This window comes from Cheilinus undulatus, linkage group 17 (assembly GCF_018320785.1).
Source record: "Cheilinus undulatus linkage group 17, ASM1832078v1, whole genome shotgun sequence".
Classification (NCBI taxonomy): domain Eukaryota; kingdom Metazoa; phylum Chordata; class Actinopteri; order Labriformes; family Labridae; genus Cheilinus; species Cheilinus undulatus.
The window spans coordinates 13,816,892-13,841,344 of NC_054881.1; the positions used below are offsets into that span (position 1 = coordinate 13,816,892).

The 24,453-nt window shown below is 39.3% G+C and overlaps 1 protein-coding gene across 1 annotated transcript in view; it reads right to left on the minus strand.

Moving 5' to 3' along the window:
* The window catches only part of dnm1a (dynamin 1a), an 88,976-nt gene that overhangs the window by 19,692 nt on the left and 44,831 nt on the right, over nt 1-24,453 (minus strand). The window contains exons 14-16 of the mRNA XM_041811674.1: nt 23,577-23,588; nt 20,334-20,363; nt 19,951-20,064 (exon numbers count right to left, since the gene is read on the minus strand). Coding sequence (XP_041667608.1) covers nt 19,951-20,064; nt 20,334-20,363; nt 23,577-23,588 — 156 coding nt within the window. The remainder of the gene's footprint in view (nt 1-19,950; nt 20,065-20,333; nt 20,364-23,576; nt 23,589-24,453) is intronic.

Sequence of the window (24,453 nt, forward strand, 5' to 3'; positions counted from 1 at the left end):
CTTGTGCTATACAAAGACTGATTACTGAGTAATTGTTTTTATCAGTGTGCAGTCAGGTCTTGAATATAATAGACAAAAGGAAGCTATCCAGATAACGACTGAAACTACATATTTCTGGGAACTTAATGCATTTTTGTGCCATTAAATTGGTTTCAAATGCATTAACAATCTCACCCCTGAACCTTCCTCTTAGATATGTTCAAAGACAAAACAGAGTAACTATAGGGATGATGAATGGAAACTGTAACATACAGTATCACTGCATCACATTAATTAGTTTGTACACATTGGTACAAGCAGAGTCAAGCTTGATGTCAAAATGCCTAGAGACCACTGGTGGTTTTCAGGCCCTTGGGACATCTACAGCACAACCGGGGCTCATGACAACCTTACGACCTCCCGGACGGTACCTTAGGCAGTGTTTACTCATCACATACATCCCATACTCCACCGTGAAAGTGTGGACTCTATTTTTTTTTTTTTTTTTTTTTTTTACAGATTATTTTCCCATGCTGCTGGTAATAAGCAAAGACATCCAGAGAACGGCTGGGGTTGTGTCAATCCTTCTTCCCACTGAGGGGGGCTCAGGTGGCTTATTTGCCACATCTACGCCTTTCTTCAGACTTCCTTTCTGGCCCAAAGAAGCCTAAAAGTTATGCACAGTACTGAATTTATTTCATCTTCAATATATGAGCTCTGATCACTTCCTTATGAAGACCTATTCCACAACTCATTATTGCAAATATTATCCCAGCCAATCACATGGGCATGTGCCAATGCATTTATACATGTAGACATGGTCAAGGAGATCTGCTCGAGTTCAAACTGAGCATCAGAATGGGGAAGTAAGGTGAATAAAGGGACTCTGACTGTGCTATTGTTGTTGGCGCTAGATGGACTTGTCTGAGTTATTAGCAAAACCTCTGATCTACTGGGAGTTTTGGTGAAAAACTGTCTCTAGGGTTTACAGAGAATGGTTGGAAAAAAAGAAAATATTCAATGAGGGGCAGTTCTCTGATGGCAGAGGTCAGAGGATAACTGTGGTATGCAGAAGAACATCTCTGAACGAACAACATATTGAACTTTGAACCTTAGGCTACAGCAGAAGACTACTTTCCTCTTCTGCCTACTCAGAACAGGAAACTGAGACTACAATTCCCATGGGTTTACCAAAATTGGAAAACAGAGGATTGGAAAAACAAGCCTGCCAGACCACTGATAAGAATAGCTAAATAGATATCTGCATTAATGAGTAGTGGTACAGGTGTACCTTAAGTGACAGGTGAGTATATCTACACTGTTTTATGTTACCGAATATTGCATGCTTTAGAGAAAACAATAGCAATAAACTGTGCAAAATGTCAATTTTATGCTCTGTATTGAAATTGTGTTAAACTGCATTGTTCTTCTACATGGATTTAAATTCTCACGTTTTTTATTTCAACATGATTTTTTCTCTGTCAAAGCTTGATTTGTATGTGAAATCTCACATAAAAAGTGACAGTTCTGTCTCTATTTAGCTCTTCCTGTGGGAACCAGCACAAACACAAATAAACATTGGGAAAGGAAACATGGTGTCCACATGACAATGACACATTCAGTCCACAGTCCGGTCAAGTATCCTGGCAGGTCGGTGATACCTTCCTGTTTAGCAGCTAATTGCCGAGCGGTTAATTATCCGCACTGTGTTTTACTTCAGCAGAGGGTCAGTGTAACTACCCAGGGGGTCGAGCCGCGACATGTGATCAATCACTGCTGACCACCAAAGAGTCAAAGAAGGCGGGAGGAGGCGACACAGCCTGCTAACCACATAAACACGTGAAAATCCTGACACGTCCAGCGACTGCTGTCTGACAGAGGGTAAACGCTCTGGTCAACCTGTGTGTTTAGAGTCTGAGTGAAATACAATCGCTGCCACATGCTGACATGAAACCAAAAGAAGGTTCTGTGATGAAAAAGGCATGTGAATTTAGTTGAGGAGCTCAGTCATGCAAAGGAACTAATTGCCTTTACTCAAGCTTTAAGTCACAAAATTTGAGACATTTATTCACATAAATATCTACATTACAAGTCTTTTTTTTTGTTTCATGTCTACTACAAATATGGTGACTTTTTTAATGACAAACTAAAAGATCAAGTAAATCTTACATATTGTCACCAACTGCTGACTGCTGATTGGTCATTGACTGGAGAGATATGAATTATTGTAAATGTGGGGGAACACAAATATTGCTTACGTGAGATAGGACGTATTTGTTCTACTAAGTTAGCTGTGATAAGCGTTTTGCTCACGAAAGTAGGCAGTGTCATGCCCAGGTTGACAACTATTCTTGGAAACAATAACCAGCAGGCCCTGCCAGTATGACTGCCCTCTGCTGGGCAAATGGGCAAATTAACATCCAGGCATGGTGCAAGCCTGTAAACAATGGCAGCCGGTGAAGACAATGTAGCTATAGCATCTTCTCTCAACCAGCTTTGGGAAGGGTTTCATTTCCCAGCTGGCCCCACTGATAGCAAACAGTAGTACTGGCTGATTGTGCAGCTTGCGTTATATTTACTTCCTAGGTCGGTGCATGCCTACTTTGTAAAGGCCTGTAATGAATGTAGCAGACTGAAAGTTCATCCAATCATCTTCAGAGATTATTTAAAATTGGTTTTGCCCTTCCTAAATGTGGTGTATGGAATGTTGTTCAGATGCATGTGAAATATATCCCAGTCAATGGATATGTCAAAAACAGTTTAAATGGTGTTTCAAGTAATACACCTGAATGCTGAGATTGATTAACATGTACAGAAAAATCAGTGTTTAAGCTTGACTTGCATTATATTGTATGATGGCTTTTAATGGTTAAAACAGCCTGGGCAATGACACTGAAATGAGTATATGTAAAGACAAATCAGTGTTGCTAGGATAGTGCACTTTTTGGCTTTTAAACTGGTTAAAACCAGGAAAAGGACTGTTAAAACTGGGATGGGGTATTGTTTTATAGACATGTGTCAGTTTCAGTACATGGAGCTTGAAACTGAATGGTCTTCGTCAATCTAGGATGCGTGGTCACCCCAAGAAAGGGGTGCCCAAACTTTTTTAATTGAGGGCAACATATAAAAATGTATAAGAATGGTGGGGCCACTTTCATACACCGCACCCAGAGGATATTAAAGTTAGAAACCAGTCTAAGGTAGATTAAGATATTTTTCATGATTGAGAGTGCTCACATGGTTAGTTAGTGGCTGGCTGACAAGGCAAATAGCCAATCAATTTAAGGATTCTGGGGAGGCCAATCAGATTTCAGGGGTGCCTGGTTGGCTCTGGTTAGCACTGGCTGTGGACCTAGAACACTGTTGGTGCTTTTGCAGATTTTGGACATCATCATCAAATAGGCTGTGTAGTTTTCCTTTAAAACATGGCCGCATTTGCCTCTTTATGTTTCTAGTTTCAATCAACTTAACCAGTGTTATCTACAGTATTGAAATACAACATACACAGCGGTATTACTAATCCCGAAACAGAAAGAGTAAAACCTGAGGGAACGTTGCCCTGCATGAATACTGTTGGCATTTTGATCAACTTTGAGTATTTTACAGTGATAACAGCTCCATATTTTTGGTTGGTTGAGTTTTTCGATGCAAGACTTTTAACCAGCAAGTGTAAGAATATTTAAGTAGCCTACATAGAATTCAAGATTTTGCACCAAAAAATAAAAAGTTATGTGTGCTCATTCCCAAAAACATTCACATCCAAGAAAAGGATGTGATGTAAGAATATGGTGAGGAAAATTTCCAAGCCTTTGAATAAACATGAAGTCACATTATACAAACGTATACTCAGCTTTCTGTTCTGATCTGTGAGTGTACACAATATAGAGCCCTATTATAGCATCAGGGAGTTTGCATAGTCCTAACCCCTAATCCTTAATTTCCCAAATTACTACTGTCATTTCATCATCAAAACAGCACCAGTAAAATATGGAAAGAGCTAAATAAACAGCTAGAGAACTTTTTATAGGAGAGTGACTGACATAATGTCAAATTTTCACCCCTAAATATAACTTGTTCTACAAAAGTAGACAGAGGGTGTGTTTGGACTGAGTGTATTTTTATGACATGATTGTGCCGACGGTGGGCAGCTTTAAAAGTAGAGTGTACACACTTAGTGTAAGGCTTGTAAAACTTTGTAAATGTAGAAATCTCTTCCTAATGTCAAATATTAAATCTCATTTATTGACTCATTGAGAAAAAAATCTGAAAAAAAAACCCCAGAATATATTGGAAAGTATACAAATACAGATGCCTGCCACATGACAGTGTTCTTCCAAAGAATATCAGGAGTGATTAAAGCATCCAGTAATCATCAGATGTCCGTCAATTTTCCTTCAAAGGAAGCAGAGAGCCTGCAGAGTCTCAAACACACGTCAAAATTAACACACACACACACACACACACACAGAGGCTTTATGCTACATGCCAGGAGATATTGCACTTTTATGGTTTCTTTTCATCCGTCTTGTATCTGTTTGAGTCTATTCCAAAGCTTTGCTCATCTAATTATTTTGGTAAAGACAAGAAGTTCTTTAATGATACTTGGGATCTTTCAATACTTATACATATATATACAATTTCAATCATTTTAACGATAAATGGTATTTAAAAAGTAAGGAAGCTTTTAAAAATAAACATATTTAATCATATTTAACCCAAAGCATTGAAGGACTCTGTCAGGAGAGGATGGACTAGTCGATTTCAGAGGCAACTGTGGCTCAGTAGGTAGAGCTGGTTGTCTCACAATCAGAAGGGTGTGAGTACAATTGCCAACTGCCAGTCATATGTCATGAATGCATCCTTGGACAAGACACTTAAGCCTGGTTTGCTCCCAGTGCAGCATCAGTGCAGTGTAATCAGTATGGATGCATTTGACTGGAACTAGCTAATACTGATGGCTGTAGACCCTCTCTACCATCAGGATATGAATGTGGTGTGAACGGGTAGTTATGAACTGTGGTGTAAAGGGCTGGAAACTAAAAAAGGACTAAACAAGATCAAGCCCATTAACTGTTTATTTTTCTTTACTGAAGACTGAAAAGAACCAAAAATCATCTTCAGTGCTTTTCATCTCTGCAGACAAAGACAAGATGGTCTTGTACAGCAAAGTTTCCCACTGAACAGAAAAATAAACAGTGTGCAAGATCTCTGAGTAGAAAGACTTTTATCAGTTTGTGGATGAATAGACCTTTAGCCAACATTTACTCAAAATTGTAGAGTTAGAAATGAAAATCAACCTTGTACAGTCTCCTACTAATGCTGCTGTAGAAAATGAGTTTTAAATATGGGATCTAATAGGAATTTCTAGGCTTTAACACAGGGTTGGAAAGTAACTAATTATATTTACAGATATTGCTGTGATTGAGTAGTTTTTTTTTCTTTTCTAGTACATTTTCAAATCAGTACTTTTACTTCTATATAAGTAAGTTTTAACCAGAGTAACTGTACTTTTACTTGAGTACAATACTCCTGTACTTTTTTCTCTTCTGTTGAATAAATAGTAGCACATAGAGAGAATGACCCTGCATCACATCCCAATGCTGCGGTTGTACACACACTGGAGTGTTGATATCTTAAGAACTGATTTTGACTCCAGAAGTCTAATTCTTACTCCATTCTGAGTGAAATGTTAGTTCCACTCTGTAAAGAGTCAAAGAGTCAATACATTTTAGCTCTGCCCACTGTGATTTCAAATCTGGTGGGACGTGTGGAAGAAGTTTCCCATCATGCTCTCAGGCAGAGTGTTTCAATGTGATCATATGTATTTAGCTGTGTTAGGATGTTGTACAGGGATTCCTGCTGGCGTTCTTTTGCTCATGTTTCTGGTGGATCGTTGTTTTTGATGTGAGACATTTGCACCATGAGTGAAGTTTTCCACTGAGTTAGAGTTTCCAATTTAGGGCATATTCTTCATCAGTATGAATTTCCTTACAATGAGGTTGACTTGCTGCTTTATTCTTGCTAGAGGGGACCCAAACCTGCCACAAATTTTCAAGAAGAGAGTTTAACTTTATGTCAGGGGGTGACCAAACCTTTTTCACTGAGGGCCACATACTGAAATATGTAAGAATGGTGGGGCCACTTTCGTTTACCAAACCTTAAGGACATCAAAGTTAATAAAAGTGATCTAATATAGGTTAACACATTCTTAGTGATTACGATTCTTACATGGCCAGTTTGTGGTTGACAAGGCAAATAACCAATCAATTCAAGGACCTTGGGGAGGCCAGTCAGATTTTAGGGGGCCCTGGTTGGCCATGGCTACCACTGACTAGGGACTAGAATATTATTGGTGCTGCCATTTTCTGCAGTGATCAATGGGCTCTAAGCATGAACTGCTTCTGCATTTGGCATTAGACCGCTCCCACACTTCCAGTTGGGAGAAGAGAAAGGCGTATGATGGCAAATTCGTTGCGGTTTACTCGCTGTTTGCATGAGTTACCTGAGCTGACTGTCAATGACGAGTTAAATTTAGCTAGAGATGAACATTGCAGCACGCAGCAACGATGTCCAGAAGTGCTTTTTACCTGTTTTTGAAACATCATTTTAGCATTTTTGGATGCCAAGCGATGATGATAGAGTAAACACAAACAACAATCAAAACAAAAAAAAACAACGAAATGGAAAAATTAAGGCAGTATAGGAGGGTTTAGATTCCGTTTTGGCTTAGCACGTATTGTTGGGCGGAAGTTGTGAACCGGTCTTATTTTCCAGCGGAAATACGCAACCCCCTGACGTGCATAGAGCCCATTAGGGTGCTATAAATTGAGATATTGTTATTAATTTGGTTGCCAATATGTTTTTATCATTTACGATGTTATGTTTCTTTAGTTACAAATTCAAAAAACACATCAAGAAATTCTTCTTGTCAAAATGTTTGTTTACAGAATTAGCATGGTAGCACCACCTTGTGCTGAAATGAAGACGTGCAATACAGTCAAGCAAAAGCTTCATGTTCTAGTCTGGACCATATTCGCTGCGAGCCAATCAAAAGTGGATTGTGGGCCGCGTTTGGCCCCCAGGCCATAGTTTGGACACCCCTGTGATATGTAGTGTGGACTGATTTAAACACTTTTGAAATGTTAATTTAACTCTACATGAGTTTTATTAATGATGTCAAATTAGCTGTTTATTTTACTTTGTCATAGCGATGTGACTTTAGCTGAACAACCTGGTTCGAAATCTATCCTCCTGTTCTTGCCGATAAGGAAACATCATATCTTACTGTACGACCCCTCAGCAGCTCCTCAGTACTTAAAGCAAACTTTGAATGAAATGCTTTTACTTAGAGTAGCTTTATAGACCACTTATTTTACATTAACTTTAATAAAATCTAACTAGAGTAACTGAACTTTAACTTGAGTACAATAGTCATCTACTTTTTCCACTCCTTCTTTCACACACTTAAATTGGCTGCTTGAAATATGACACAACCAAGTGACATATCAGGATTTCAATTTAAAACTTTTACTTCTAATCAGTTTTTTAAACTCATCTCCTCAATTTAACAGAAAATGCTGGAATACTAATGCCATGTGACAACAGCACTATCTTTTGGACAATATCAAGTATGTGTTTGTCAGTTTCTCGGTCTTCCATGTCAACAAATAATGACTTGATATTTAGAGGGAGGGAGCAAATAACACCAAGCCATTTTGTGGTTTACATTTCTGTTATTCCAGTGAGAGTAATGAAGGATTGACATGCTATCTCTGCCTGAAAAATATCTGTGAGCTCTCACTGTAACTCAGCTGACTGATGACACTCGCGTGACTTACAGTGGATCACATTTTGGGGCTGAATTTGTGGCTTTGGACTGCATACTACACACATTTTTTACTAAATCCACAGCATGAGGTTGACATGCTTTACAAGAAAATATAAAAGATAGAGAGAAGAGTGCAGAGCTAATGCTTTAGGCTAAATTAGAGAGGAAAAAGAGGGTTTTCATTACAATGTTAACAAGCAGATTATAACGCCTTTAGATGTGTCTGTGCGCATACTTTCTCAGTATTTCTGGCTTTTCTGACTAAGACTTAGTGAAGGAAGCTGCCTGCTTGCCTGGTCATCCAAACAGTGGAAACAATGTTGGTGCGACCGCAGCGCTCCCCCCACCCACCCATTAAAATTCACTCCTTCCAATCCCTGAACCCGACACTTAACTGCAACAATAATGAGGATTGATTTCCTCCATCCTCTTTTCTGGCTTCTCTCTCAGCGACATTTTTCATTTCTTTTTATTCCCCAACTCCTTTTTCACCCCCCAAAATTTTTGAGCTGCTTCCTTCTTTCATCCCCACTTTCCTCCACGTCCCTCCATCTGTGCGCCGGTACTGCTGACTCGTCTCTCCTGGGATTGTGCCCTGCTTTGATTTGGGGCTCAGAAACCATAGCTAAAACAAATACGCGGCTGCACAGACGCACACATATTCATACACCTGGAAACACTAGCGCTGATTACTCTTGTCTGCCAAAGAATGGGGCCTAAATGTGCGTGAGTTTGTGAAACGAAGAAGGTGAAGAAGGCAACTTTTACTACTTATGTCTCAACTTTGAACCACCGTTTTTTTTTTTTTTCCACACACCACCTCTTTTGCTCTGGTTCTGATTTACCAGTACTATGTCACCCTTCGCCAGTAGCCCCCCCCCCTTTACTCCCTGTGTGAAGGCAGCATAAAGGGCTCTTTATTCACGTCGGACAGGGAGAGGAAATCAGCTTTAGAAGTAAAAACAGAGGGAGCAGGAGAGAGATGGAGACCACAGGGCTGCACATCTGGAGTTATTACAAGGCTTCCTCCCGCTTGCCAAGAAAACGCCGACATTCCTGCCCCTCGCTACAAAGGCCGTGGAGCCTCTACTCTCATCCAGACCCACTCCTACACATACATCCATCACTCCAAAAACCACATATACGCTCACATGTACCATAAGACGACACTGGATGCAAGAGAGGACATCCAAACGCGTCCATGCCTCAACGTGAGTGCACAAACGCCTCGCCAACCAACATACGCTTCCACTAAAAGTAGTTCCCTCCCTCTGCAGCCAATTCTTCACTCCCTTTCCAAACTTCCTGTTCACCTTTGACCATCCACTTTCTCCTAAAAATCCAGAGAAGAAAGAAAGAAGGAAAGAAGGAGGGTAGGGGGGAGGTAAAAAGCCAGACAGAGGGGAGGAGAGAAAGAGAGGAAGAGGAGAGAGGAGAGGAAAAATGGGGGGCCGGCGAGCTCCTCCTCCTCCTCCTTCTTCTTCTCTCCATATCTCCTCTCTCTCTCTCCTTCCTTTTCTTCTTCTGTCTCTGGAAGGGGGAACTTGATGGCCAGTTGTTTGCCACGTCGAGCCTCCAGCCGGTCAGCTTTGTGCACTTTTTGAGCTGAAAGAGGAACTTGAGGAGACATTTTGGGTCGGTTTTGTCTGGTTAACTTAATGGGAAATCAACAGGAGACTGATCGAGCAGAGGCGCAAGAAATATGAGCGAAGAAGAAGAAGAGGCATCACTGAAGACAACAAGATGAGCTGAGAAGAAGAGGAATGAAATTCCTTAAGGTATTCCTTACAAAAGCAGGATTCTGTTTGGGTTTAGGACGCGCCAAGAAGATAAAAGATGGGTTTTTTAGTGGAAATGTTGACTCAAGCTTAGCATGATCTCAGCTGACCACAAATATGCTCTTTAAGTGTCTGACTAAGAGTCTAAAAAAGCTGGCTTTTGTGATCTTTAATGTTAAAACGATAGTTTCATCTTATGAGAGTAGAAGCGCAAAATGTCCAGAAAATTCAAGTTTTATTTATTATTTCTTGGCCTGGGGGTCAGCGGGGGCAACCTGAGTTTACATTGTACAAATTTGGGCTGAATGGGGTATGACCCTTTCTGTGTGTTTAGACATTAGTGCTTTATTTGTTTGTCTTTATCTTTGTGAGCCGTCTGCTATTGCTTATTTTACACAGCAGGAAAAAAATGGTGAAGATTGCAGGAGAAAAAATGGTGCAAATTTGAGCAATATTAACTAGAAAATACACAGAATTCACAAAGCTAATCGTCAGATATATGAAAGGGATTTCTGACTCTTAAAGAAATCTTTAAGATGCTGATAACTGCTTGAGTTTTCTCTAGAGTTATGTCTGGACTTCTGCCTCTCACAGCGGGAGAAGCAAGAGGAAATGTCATCCAATCAGTGTCTTTCACATCTGTCTAATCTCTCCCCTTCCTCCTTTCTGCCGACCCCTCCATCCCGCTCCATCAGCACTTTCCTATCAGAACAGAACGAGTCTGAATCAACGCTGGAATCACAGTGAGTATAATTCAGAGTATTTCTGAATGAATCCGCTCCTTTGCAGCCTTCTCTACTCGGCCTGGCCAGGCCCGGCCCGCCTGCCCAGTGTTCAGACTACCTGTTCAGGAAGTAGTGGTTGTACAGTAGTCTGCACATTGGTTAGGCTGGCCCGGGGAAGCACTCACAACAACTCTACAGCAGCAGGAAAAAGAGAGGGCATCCGGCACATGAAGTTGCTGTGGGAACACACAGCACCACCCTTCATCCATGTGTACAAACCGAGGCACAAGCCTAAAAAAAGCACCCACCGCAGCAGGCCTAACCCTGGATTTATGAGTGATGGACACATGAGTCCAACTGTTTGACAAAAATTCCCAACTTTGTATGACTTTTGCAAAGTTTGACTTGTCTAAAATATAATCAGATCACTGTAAAGTTGTGTAAATTGCCTTGGAATAAACATTTGTGTATCTATTTGACGTTTCTGTTTCTTTATTTCAAGCAACACAAAGATGAAACAGGATTACACTCATATAAATAGAAGTGATGGTTGCATGACATTCACATCATGTTGTTTATTTTCCTGCAGAAGCTGAAACCAGAAAGAAAGGCTTAACCACACAGGGAAAAAAATGCACGCTTACCCAAAAAGATAACTTAAACACTGAGTAAACCCCCAGCATAGCAGTGCATGCACACTTTACTAAAATGTACAATTACGTCTCTGCCTTCCCTGCTTAACTTTCGGTGGTTTTACCTCAAATGACCATGTAATGCTCAGAGAGGCAGGAAGCCACCATACAAAAATATTCGCCATTTTTATGACTCTTTGTGTAGCCTTCACCAAAGAAAGACAGAAAATTGCTTGTGGTTTTTGGGTTTGTAGGTGACGTCATGTAAAGTTTAGCCTTCTAGCTCTTCATCAGCGGCGACATTTGTCTACCAAGTTGCTTGTGTTTGATAAAAAAAGCCACAGCTAACAATTTTAAACTGCCTTTGTCATCTTAAGAACAAAAAACAATGAAGAAGAAGGGCAGGGATGTTCACACAGTGTCCCATCACAGAGCGAGGAAAAACCACAAAGCAACCTGTTTCCATTTAAAGCCTCTGCCACCACGTCGCACAGCAAAAAAAAAAAAAAGAAAAAAAAAAAAAAGCACATATACACTCAGAGATGGCAGACGTGTTCCTGGTGAGTGCATTGAAAGCAGCAGTCGACCTTCTCCCCCCTCTTCAGGATGTTTACAGCTGGGATGACCAGGCGAGTCTGGCTTTCTGGCAGCTTTACAGCATGAGCAGGGAAACCCGGGCACACATAAAGAGGCAAAAGGGGCAGCCAAAGAAAATACAGCCAGCAAATGACACTGAAGTGGTGTCTGAAACGTATATTTAGGTGCTTTTTAATCAGTTTCAGTCCAATTTTGATCATAAAGTTATATAAAAATCACCCATTGTGGCATTTTTAAGCCATTTTCCTTGATTCACATCTCCCTCCCTCTTTTTTTCTGCTTTGGGAAGCAACAGAGCAGCCTGATTCAAAGAATTGGCATGTCCTGTGGTAATACAGACCAGAAGGTTTCTAGGCACACACATAAAAACACACACACATGCACTCTAACCAAAACATCCTGGCACCGCTCGTTGGCTTCAAAGTTATTATTAGTGTCTGGGGGTGGTGTGTGTGCATGTGTGTGTGTAACCGGGCTGCGGCGAGGGTTTTCCCCATGACGAGCGGCAGTCAATAAAACGGTGCCGCGCTGGTTTGTGAGTTGGTGTAAAGCAAAGTTATTATAGTAAACTAAAACAAGCTAAATAACCTAAACTAAAATATAAAAATCTTTTGAGTTAACTGAAACTAAAATGAAAAACTAAAACGGAATAAAATTGTATTGGGATATTAAAAAACTAACCAAAACAAAATTAAATATAAAGGAAATATCCTTAGTTTTCATAGGTGACACAAGCATAATGTCTGACAGGCCCTTTATGATTCATCCAACACTGTAAGACTGAACAGTTGAAGGCTGTTAAAAAAGGAGTTGTGTTAACTTTAAAATCCAAAAGAGCTATTTTAGCTTTATTTTTCTAAATGAATAAAACACATTTTTAGTTTTAAGAACACAGTACTCGATCGTTCTAAGTATTTTTTTAATTGTACGCAAATTATTTGACAATTTTCCCCTAGACAGCAGAGTTATCCCAGAATGCCTTTGGGCATCAGACACTTTTGCACCATGAGTGAAGTTACTGACTGAGTTAGGGAAGTCCCACCTGTGAAAGCAACATGAAGGATGTTATACTCAAAATGATGGAAGAGGACTTGCTGGTTCAGTGTACACCTTTCTTTTATTTTCACTTGAAGTCAATTAAGTTTGTCCTCCCTCAGTGGCATAAAGATTCAAAATTAAAGTTTGTTATAGAACTAAAGGGAAATTACAGTGGATAAAGAACATGTATGAAAAGTACTTAAACATGTTGTTTTGAGTTGAATTTAACAAGAATGTTGTGAGTGTAGTAAAGTTTCTAGTGTAGTTTAACGTAAAAAAGGTAACACAACATAAATGTATGAGTAAATTGAGTTTATATAGCTTTAAATGGCTAAGAACCTGCTACAAAACAGCATTTTTTCAATTACTTGAAACTTTTATGTAATCAGTTGCCTCTAATGCTTTGATTTTATCAACTCACCAGGGATTATTAAATAAGTATGTCTACTACCACTACTTAATAACGTTATCAGTTTTTACACACACACACACACAAAAAAGAGTATTTTCAACTTGTTCAGTTTTACAGTGACATTGATTTATCTGCTCATTGCCAAAGTTAGAAATTACTGACTTTGGACTTATGCAGGAGTGGCCTTAAGTTTGTATTCACACATGAATGAATAGCATGTAATATATTTACATGTTCATCAACATCTCCAATTATCGAGTCTACTTTAACATCAAATATTTAAGTCAAAATGTTGGGCCATCCAAATGTTCCCCAAACCAACTAAGCTTTGTGAGTGAAAAACTTTCTGATCTGATTGTGCAAGACTTCACTCAATTCAAATTTTAAGACTTGAATTGAACTTAAATATCATATTTGAATACATAGCATGAAAAGTGAAGAGAAGCCTATAGAAATATATTTCTAAAATGGAAGACTCTACTTCTCACATTACTGAAAAACAACAACACCATGTCTGAACGTGAGCAAGCTTCAGCGACAAAATCATCTTGATTGCACAGATTAATACTCTACTATTCTGACAGCACGCAAGCGAAGCAGCACGAAGAAGCAGGATTGCTCACTTTGAGATGGGTGAAAAAACAAGGAAGCAGGTAAGTAGCGAGGCAAAAAGAGTGCTGGATGAATTTCCTTGATTTTCTCTCACTTTCCTCACTCTACAGTAACCTCATATGCTGTTTTATATATCTATGCATGGATATATTTTACATTCATCTGGAAAACCTCCCATAAAAAGTGTTTGGGAAGGGTCGCATTCATTATGGGAGGATCAGAGCAACCAGAGCTAACCTGAGCTGTGCAGGCAAGTGCTGCTATAGTTTATGAATGGCAGAGTTTGTTGATGGAAAACTCATGCTGAGGCCAGTCAGGAGAAAAAACATCCTCTCAGCCAAGAGAAGCTTTCGCTGTGGCTCGTTGCTCTTGTTTTAAAAAAAGAAAAGTGGCCCAGTTCTGATAAACCTGCCTCTATACTAAAGCTATATTCAAGCTGATTGCTGCGCTGGAGGCAACCATTGTACATACACCGGCAGTACAAGGAAACCCCGCCCGTAACTACTGCAAACTCATATCGAAACAAGTCAGGAGAATAGCAGAAACATCTTTACTAAAGAAATGTGGCCCAATTTTGATAAACCTGCTGCTATACTATAGCTATATTAAAGCTGATTGCGACACCAGAGGCAGCCGTTGCAGTACAACCACTGTGCGAAATACGGGGGGTCTGGGGGGGGTCTGAGACCCCTTAATTGACACAAGAGACCCCTTGAAACCCTCAACTGCAAAATTTTGGGGGGTCTCTTGAGAAGTATTTATAACGTCATTTTTTCACTTGCTATTGTCACTACAAATGCCATTTGAAAGTACGTCATGTTTGTTTTAATTAAGTTCATTGTAAAGAATTTATTCACATATAAGAATACGGAAGAATAATGTCTCTGATAAAGCTTTCAAACATAGGGGGCGCTGTTTCAAATGTTCCGCAACAATGACCTTGTGTAACCCTGCCATACAGCTTGTGTATTTCTTACGGCTTTGGTTACTCTCCTGAAATTGTGGACTCAGTGTGCTTAAATTCAGCGAAAAATGTCAAAGAGAAAGCAAAGTTCTTTGCTTGAAAACTTTGGATTCACATCTAAAAGACTAAACCGAAACAGGGATGAAGGTTGAGCAGAGACATCCCGAGCTAATTCTGGCGAGGCAGCTGCTAGCACATCTACCGGTGAGTTGGGGTCTCCAAAAAAAATCTATTAAACCCAGACTTAATTAACTGAATGTGATAGACCTCCTGTGCTTCATATTGAAATACATATTTTGCCATACATCGGTTGGCTGGGTTCATATGTGCGTGTATGCGTGTGTATGTGTGAGCGCGCGCCCACACGAGAGGGACGCGTGAGTGTCCTATATGGTCACAGAGCAGAGTTGCCCTGTGGTCCTGCAGCTGTGTGCAGCTTTGTTGACGATGATGCTAGATTGGGTGATGTGCGTTTAATGTGCGTGTATGCATTACTTGAGGTCCTGTATACTGCATGCTGTGTAAGACTTCAGCCTGAAACTGGAGCACTAGTTTGGGTGGACCCCCCGATTGAGGCTGGGTATTTCGCACACTGAGTACAACCACACCCATAGCTACTGCCTCATTCTCGCAAAGCTATTCAGATCAAAGCTGTTAGAAGCTTAATACAAAGCACCAGAGTTCTGATTCTCTACTTTCAACATAAAAGGCTTAGATTGCTATATTTTTCCAAGTTGAATCAGAAATTCACAGGGCAGAGCATTAAATATGTAATTAATCCATTGTGGATAGCGAATGAATGCTAAAAAACAGAAACCAAACTAAAACTAGAAAAGCACTTACCTCGCAGACCTCCGCCATTAGCCCTATCTCCCAATAGTACAGAATCCTTTAAAAAATTCCTGGATCCAGAGGGTGATCCAGATCACTCCCAAAATCTAATCAGTTCTTCATTATACAATTTCTGACATTTCCTTAAAATTTCATCAAAATCCGTCCATAAATTTTTGAGTTATGTTGCTAACAAACTAACAAACAAACAAACTAACTAACATACCCTCCCAATAACATAACCTCCTTGGCGGAGGTAATTCATGGTTTCCACTCGGGCTGTCAAAAAATAGTATTTCAAACAGAGATTAATCTCTGAATTTCTGCAGTTAATTGCAATTAACTGTATCCTTTTTATTAAGATAAAAAATTCTACTACTGTGCATTCAAAACTGTTTTTGTGTCATTTTGGATTATTAAAAGTAATTGACTTCCTGTTTGGATACAGATCTGCTTTTAATGGTAGATTGAAGATTATAGCATGAACTTCACCATGGAAAAAGGAACTTGTTATGGATTGAAAAGGAAATATAGGAACAGTAAAAGGTAAATGGTTGATAACATACGGTAAAAGTGACTTTTGACTTGTCCACTGAGCCGTGTGTGAGTTTTTATAAAAGTGACACATTTAGGAGCAGTGGTGTGCTGATTTTACATCACTGTGGCTCAGGGAGCCACTGACGTGGCTTAACCAAATTGTGCTGAAAGCGACAATAAAGCAAGCAAATAACTGCTATAAAATGCACTGTTTTTGGATCCTAGTTAATTGAAATTAATGTGATAGGGTTTTTTCACTGACAAGTATCTAATTTTACTGAAAACTTACAGTAAACAACTAAAACCCAAACAAAAATGAATAGTTTTTGCTGAAAAAAAAAACAGCTTTAAGAAGTAAAAGTGAAAACAGAATCATTTTTATGTGTGGAGTTAAAACTGGACAAAAGACCCCCAAACTTTCTTCTCTTTCTGTCCTTATTTTCTTTACTTTAAATCGAAACACATATCTGCTTCCAACTTTTCATCAGCCGTGTGTATTTTGGCGAGCGTTTACCCAGGTGCACATGTGTGTATATGCCCTCATGAGAACCTCTTGTGGGGCGTTTGTGTGTGACTGGACTATAAAAATGTTCAGCTTTGATAGAAAACATAACGTGAAGCTCTTTTGCAGTTTCCCTTCAGCCTTGGCACCCTGTGTTGGTTTTGGGTCTCTGTGCGCCCTCGCTGTTCCATGTTCAAATAAATATACAGTACAAGTAGAGAGGGGGGAGGGAAGGGGGAAAGAATGAGACAGAAAGAGAAAGGAGCGACACGTGAAGGGAGGAGAGAAGAAGAGTTTCCTCTGGTTTTTGGGGGATAAAGCTTGGAGGATGAATGAGTGAGCAATGGGAAATGAGAAGAGGAAAAAGATAGGAAGAGAGGATATTAAAGCAAAAACCTCCACTCTGGCCCTTTCTCCCTTTTCTTCCCCACCTCTCCACTTTCCTCCTCCCCCCTCAGATGTTCCTTGTTACTCCTGCTGCTAACCAGCTAACAAGAGACACTCCTGCCTCCTCCCCTACGATCCAGTCCTGCTCTGGCATGCTCTTTGAAATGAACTAAGTTTATTAGAAGCAGCTTGTATGTGTGTGTGCGTGTGTGTCCAAGTGTGTGTATAATTGGGAGCAGGGCAGGGCAGGGGGCTCTGGTATGCACATGTGGGTGCCAGCTTCGGTGTCTGACATTCTGGGGGGTCTTGACTCTTTGTAAAAGGCCTTCTCAGTTCCACGCACATACAAATACACACAAACTCATATGTCAGTGAGCAGCGGAGCGGCTGTGGCTACGGCCTGGAGACACTGAGACTGTGGCTAGCTCCTAATAGTTCTGCAAAGCATCATGGGATACTGCTTTGACCAGCCGGTCCAGTAACAAAACACACCAGGTCAAAGCGTCTCAAGACAAACAGTCATTTCTGCCTTCGGACAGGACAGTGGGACATAAACTCTCAACGCTAACACTCACATACAACAAAAAATTCTTCTGTTTCTATGATTTATTGGAAAATATTTAAGTGTTATACGAAGAACTACTTTATTTGGATGATGATGTATCGAATCATTACACTTAAATTGTTGTAAAAAAATTTTTCCCTTCTTCCCAATTTCTAAAATTTTGCATATTTGTCACACTTAAATATTTCAGATAATCAAACAAATTTTAAAATTAGACAAAGATAACCTGATCAAATACAACATAGTTTCTAAATGATGATTTCAATTATATCAAGGGAAAAAAGCCATCCAAACCTACCTAGCCCAATGTGAAAAAATAATTACCCCCTAAACCTAATAACTGGTTGTGCCATCCATGGCAGCAACAACTGCAAGCAAAAGGTTGCAATAACTGGCAATGAGTCTGTGGAAGAATTTAAGCCCTCTCTTCTCTGCAGAATTGTTTTAATTCAGCCACATTGGCAGGTTGTCCAGCATGAAAGGCCTGTTTAAGGTCATGCCACAGCATCTGAATCAGATTAAGTCCGGTTTTTCAGTTTGCCACTCCGGAACTTTTATCTGGTTTTTGCAAGCCATTCAGTGGTGGACTTGCTGGTGTGTTTCAGATCATTGTCCTGCTCAATAACCCTAGTGCCATTGAGCTTGAGGTCAGGAACTGTTAGCCGGTATCTCCTTTAGGATTTCCTGGTAGAGAGCAGAATTCATGGTTCCATCAATTACAGCAAGTCGTCAAGGTCTTGAAGCAGCAAAGCAGCCCCAGACCATCACACTACCACCACCATGTTTAAACCTTGGTATGATGTTCCGGTCAGATTTTGGCCCAACTACGTTATCACAGCTCATTGTCAAACATTGAGCCCAATAATGGTGTGTCCAGGATGATAAACAGTCTTGTAGCGTGACATAATTAAAAATGCATCCATGACACTCCACAATCATGACTTGACAAGATTAGCACGTCAGAATTTTTCTTGCATCGTCACCTTATTTGACATCCTGACCTGATGTTAACAAAGATAAGGCTTTGCTCTTATCTTTGTATCATTATTTACCAGAGTGACTGAAGAAGTTGCAGCTTCTTCTCCCTCTGGGTATTTATGTGTACATACAGTGATTTTCTCAACATTTTATCACATTCATACCTGAAGTTCTATTTGAGGGAGAGCTGGTCCATATTGTCCTCCTGTTGATACATTGGGAAAAGTCCATAATTGTTTATATGTTTCTTTCTTTTTGTCAGAGCAAAAGACCGCTAAGCATCACACAGAGTACCTCTATGATTCAATCTCTTTGACCAGCTGCCCCGTGAACTCGTACACAGAAAGTGGTGACATCGTCATATGACGAGTGGTTTGGGTCAAACTTGTAGTGTGGCCAAGATGGGACAAGATCAAGATTTTAGTTGACATGGTGCCGTCATGAACGACCAAAAAAAATGGGTAGTCTGAGCCGACCTTGAGTTAGATATAATGGGATGGACTCCTTCAAAAAAGTTCAACTTTTCTCTCATCAGTCCACAGAATATTTTCCCAATAGATGACAAATGTGAGACGAGCTTTAATGCCATTTTGCTCAGCAGTGGTTTTTGCCTTGGAACTCTCCCATGGATGCCATTTTTGCCTGTCTCTTTCCTACTGTTGAATCAAGAACACTGTCCTTAACTGAGTCAAGTGAGGCCTACAGGTCTTAGGATGTTGTTGTGGGTTCTTTTATGACCTCCTGGATGAGTCATCGAAGCACTCTTGGAGTAACATTGGTACGCCGGCCACTCCTGGGAAGGTTTACCGTTCCAAGTTCTCCCCATTTGTGGGTAATGGCTCTCACCATGGTTTGCTGTAGTCTCAATGCCTTAGAAATGGTTTTGTAACCCTTTCCAGACTGAAAGATGTCAAAAACTTTGTTCCTCATCTGTTCTTGAATTTCAGGTAGGTTTTGATGCCTTTTTGTTCCCTCAATAAATGAATTCAACATTTAAAAAAAAAGCGTTTTTCATTTGCTCTGGTTATCTTTGTCTTAAATTGAAATCAGTTTGATGATCTTAAAAAGTTAAGTGTGACAAACATGCAAAGGGTGGATGAGAAAGAGTTAAAACATTAACACTTTTTCTGCAAATTAAACTCTGAACCCATGAGAATCATATAAACTCTGAAAAAGCGTTAAACTGAACAGTATGGGAGTTGGATGTGTTGTGTTGTCTCTAATGGTTTGTTTGCTTTTGCAGCTCATAAAGAGGCACCACTTATAATTCCAGTATGTTTAAAAGTCAGCTAAAAGGAGCTTTAAATACATCATTATAATGTTTTCTGCCATGTAATGAATTCCTCATTTTTCCTTTGTATGGAAAAAGTTTTCTGCCAAGTGATCCTGCTCTGCAACAAACTAATCAGCGATGAGCTTTGTTCTTATGACAACACTACGAGGAACATAAACAAGCAGTCAAATCAACTGTTGCATCAAAAACTTGAATGAAGCCTGCAGCTCTGTGGAACTAATCGGAAAATAATGCAGTGTGCAGAAACACATGTAAACTTTGTATTTGAGTCTTGTGTGCGCGGTGTCTCACCTCATCATCCTTGTACCAGGAGAGGGACTCGGCAGTAAGGACGAACCAGTACTCCTTGGCTCCTCCCTTCATGATGCCGATGTTGTTGATGGTCAGCCAGCCCTTCCTGATCACCTATGAGACACACAGGTGAGAGACACACATTAAAATAATATTCACATGCTAGAAACACATGTTAATGAGAGATTTGACAGCATATTAGTAATCCTGCAGCTCTAACAGACTACTCCTGCCACACACAGCAGGAGGTTAACGCTTCACCTACATGACTAAACACACTCCTCACACACTTTTTTCCTACTTTCTTCTCTTCTTTATGTCATTCTCTCCACCATAAACACAGACTACAGACACAAACAGTACATGGTGTGCGTGTTAATTACCTTAAACCGATCGTTAACTCCTCTCTCCGGCTGGATGAGAATGTGGAGAGAAGGTTACAAAGCTATACGCCAGCGCAGGGCATTTAGCAACAAGGTTAGACCCGCACATTACAGCTGGCTGCTGGGACGGCAGCGAAGGGGGGCTGCAAGCAGGGCGGGTGGGGGGCAACAAGGGCAATAAGGAGGCTATAACAAGAGTGGTCCATGTCCAACCTTTTTAAAGACCATGCAGGGAGGTGCAGGGGGCTATCTGTGTTTAAGACTGACATTTTCGTCTTTTTATTTAACTTTTCTTTTGACAGTATCTGAATATAAGGTGCAAAGAATACAAAAAAAGGGTTCTTGCTTTTATTTAATGACTGTTAATCCTGCAGGATGTTAGGGTTAAAATGTGAAACAGCGCATTTTTATTGTAAGGAGGCTACATGTGTTTTCAGGGGTTTTCTGGAGGTCACTGGGTTGTTTAGTCAGTAAAACAGAAGCTGCAAGCCGAACTCCATTTATCTCTTAACAGGAAATGCAGAGCACCACTTTGTTTACTATGCGCCTCAAACCTCTGACCCCTAACCTGGGTGGTTGTTATGCCAACTGACAACTACCTATGGAGGTGACATATGTCGGGTCCTCAGGGCCTCGGGGCCTCTGCTACTTTGGGTGAATCAGGAGGGAGCTGGGAAAAAAATCAATACATTGGAGGGAAACGTGTACATATGCCCACATTTTTGATAATCTATTTTTATTCCTGTTTTCCCCGCTCTCCTTCAGATGCATTCAAGAGCAAGAGGGTTTTAATTTGTGTTGTTCAGGCTAAAATTGGGGGTGCCCCTCTTTACTGCTAAAGTAAACTGTCTTCAGTGTCAGAATCACATAAGCATTTCAACACTGAAACTTGGTGAATCAGGTCAATTCGTCCAAAAAAATCTTCTCTGATATTTCTAAGCTGGCTGAAATATGGTGACATCTGTGTGTTAGTGCCAGATTTTTCTGGTTTTAGAGACTTGCTCATTTCAGGATTACATCGAGGACGTAAACTATTCTGCTTAGCAGAGTTTTTTGCCACAGCATTGGTTTAAATCCCCACTTTGTATACATCAATTTTGCTGTGGTCTTATATTTTAATCTATTTTACAATTGACAGCTTTTTTGCTATTTTAATCAACATAAAGTATTTTTTATCTTGACTTTTGATGCATTTAATTTCCTATTTTTGCTGAGTTCCACATATTTTGACGCTTTTTTTTAAACTTAAGATCTTTTTATTGAAGTTTTTCAAAATATAAAAAAAGTGCAGCGATGGCTGATCATTACAAAAAGGATTAACCAGGTGTTGGGTCACATTAGTGACCAATCAATCATTGTTATCAATCATTGTGGCCCACAAGATAATATCAAATATCAGTCAATTGTAAACATGACAAAATCTGCCATGAAGACACTTAAAATAGGAACATTTTCATAATAATTGATGACTCTTTGCAAGAAATTGGAGATAAAGTTGACTTTTTTCCCTGTATATTTTACATGTATTAAAGACACAACGTGTAAAATTCCACCAGAAGGGGATCTCAACCAAAACAATTACACATATGAAGAGTACAGATCAGCACTGTCCAGCTCCACCTATGCCCTCAGTTTACTTCTTGTTTAGAATGGAGGACTCTGTTCAATAAAAACAGCACCTCATAAGGCGTGTGTACTAAACAAAAAAATATTTTTTTGTTATTTATACATTTCTTATAGTTAGGGAGAAATGCACTTAAAGTGCTCTTCCTGGTTTGCACTCTAAGAGGTCCCAGAATGCACATGTGCCTAAAACGATGGTAGAGTATATGCACATCCTGGGGCTGCTTCCATGACAACACATGTCCTATTATAATAAGGGCTGAACACTACAGGAAAATTATCTAATTGCATTTTTTTTCTCCAATATTGCGATTGCAATTTGATATGCACTTATTTATTCTGTTTCTCATCTTACGTATTTTCTGTCATGTAAGCAGTAATCAATACTATATTATAACCAACACAATATTAGATAAAACAAAGGTTGAACAATATTGACAAAATATCTAATTATGGTGATATCAACTAGTATTGGAAATTGGAAACGAATTGTTGTATAGAGGGGAGTGACAATTTTTATGTCATTCTCATTTAATAAGAAAGCACATACAAAAATGAAGAAAAGTAGTATTTTTTTGTAGACTAATCTCAAAAACATATTTCTCAAAAAAACACATTTCAGGTTAAGAAATATTGCACCCTCTGCAATTTGAAAACTGCAGCAGGCCATGTTGCGATTTAATCTTATTTGCAATCAATTGCCTAGCCCATAAAAATCATAAAAGTTAATACCTCTTTCTTTGAAAACTTATGGAATTATTTGAGAAACTGGAAGACCTCAGTTAAAAGTCAGATAACTTAGGAATGGACATTTTTAAAAACATGAACTACAGATATTTCAGTGCAAAAATTCTTTTAATATATGCATTTATAAAAGAATAGAAATTTATGGTGAAATACACTAAAATAAGCAGTAAATATTTGGTTGATTGCATGTTCAAAAAGTAGCTTAAACTAGCCTGAATTCTGTGTGTAGTTCATTTAATATCTTTAGATTTTATAGCTTTACATTTGCCTGTCTTGTTAAATGTGAAGTAATTACAAGTGTTGATTTAAGAACATCAAACAATTCCATCAATATGCCCCCTGCAGTAAAATAAAGTTGATGTTGCCCTCCTGGTAATCAAAGTTTTTCATACATGGTTGAGAAAATTTATAATAAGAGCCAACATTCCTCAAAGTAGAAGAAATAAGATCGTGCATGTGCAGGTATTTTGTAACTCTGACTATGAGGTAGAGTGACCCCTGGGTGCTGACGTTATTTATGGATAACTGATGGGGGGAAAGGTTTCTAAGAATGTGTTGTGTTTCTGCAGTGACGACGCAGCTGAAAGAAAAAGAGAAAAGGGAAGCAGCCAAGCATCCCCCACCACAGCCACCTGCCCATCTACTGGAGGATAGTACAAAGCTCATTTCATACAAACACATCCACACACTCATTCATAAATCCACAGTCAGCTTTAACTCAGCACTCAGACATGTAACTGTACACATATTTATCCTGAAATATGCAGAGCATGAAATAATGAGAACTTATGTATGAAAGCCTTTAATCAGACATGCAAAGAATTGACCAATCAAACACATTCATTGTTCACACACCGACCACACGCTACTCACCATGATCTCATCCTGGAGCAGAAAAGTCACAGAGAGGACAATAAAGAGACGAGACACAGAGAAGAGAGAAATCACTCACAGGAAATGAAATCAGAGAAACACCAAACAAAGTACAGAAGAAAAGATTCAACGTGAGGAAGAGGAGATTTACATGCTTTAAAAGAGGAAAAAAAAACAGTAAAAACATGCAAAATCAGAGTCTGTGTTGTATTTACAGTAAGTTTTGTTTGTTAGTGTTGATCTGTTTAATGATTACTGTAAATAAATGTGGCAAAAATGTAAGTGGAGTTTTGTGAAAGGTAATGTTATTGTCCAGGAACTCAATTAAGAAATTCTCAATATTGTGGCAGTTTATAAAAGATTTTTCTGTTGTTTCTTTAATAAATAAACTAAATAATTTATTTCAGTTTAAAAAACATTGTCAAGTACTCATAAACCAACTATTTTTATTGTAGAAGATGAAAAATCGATCCATCTGCAACAGTAAATTCAGTTTATTTTACACTTTTTTTAACATTTTACACAAACATAGGCTGACTAAAGATACAGATAGGATCTAGTGGACACTTGTTAAACTTGTCAACTAAAACTATGACAAAAAAAGTTCGCTGGCTACCCTTTTCCATGAGGAAGACGGGACTAAGACTAGGTAAAAATAGATCTTTAGTGAATAAAACTGACTGAAAGTGAGTTAAGTTTTCATCAAAGAGACGAAATCCAGACTGAATTGTTTGTGCTGGACTGTTGGACATTCAAAATCCATGATATTATTCCACTATGCATGTAAAGCGTGTCAGTATTTTCATCACTTTATTTTAAATCAGTCTAAATATTCATTGCACATTTATTTGAGTGCTTTACCTACATATTAATTCCA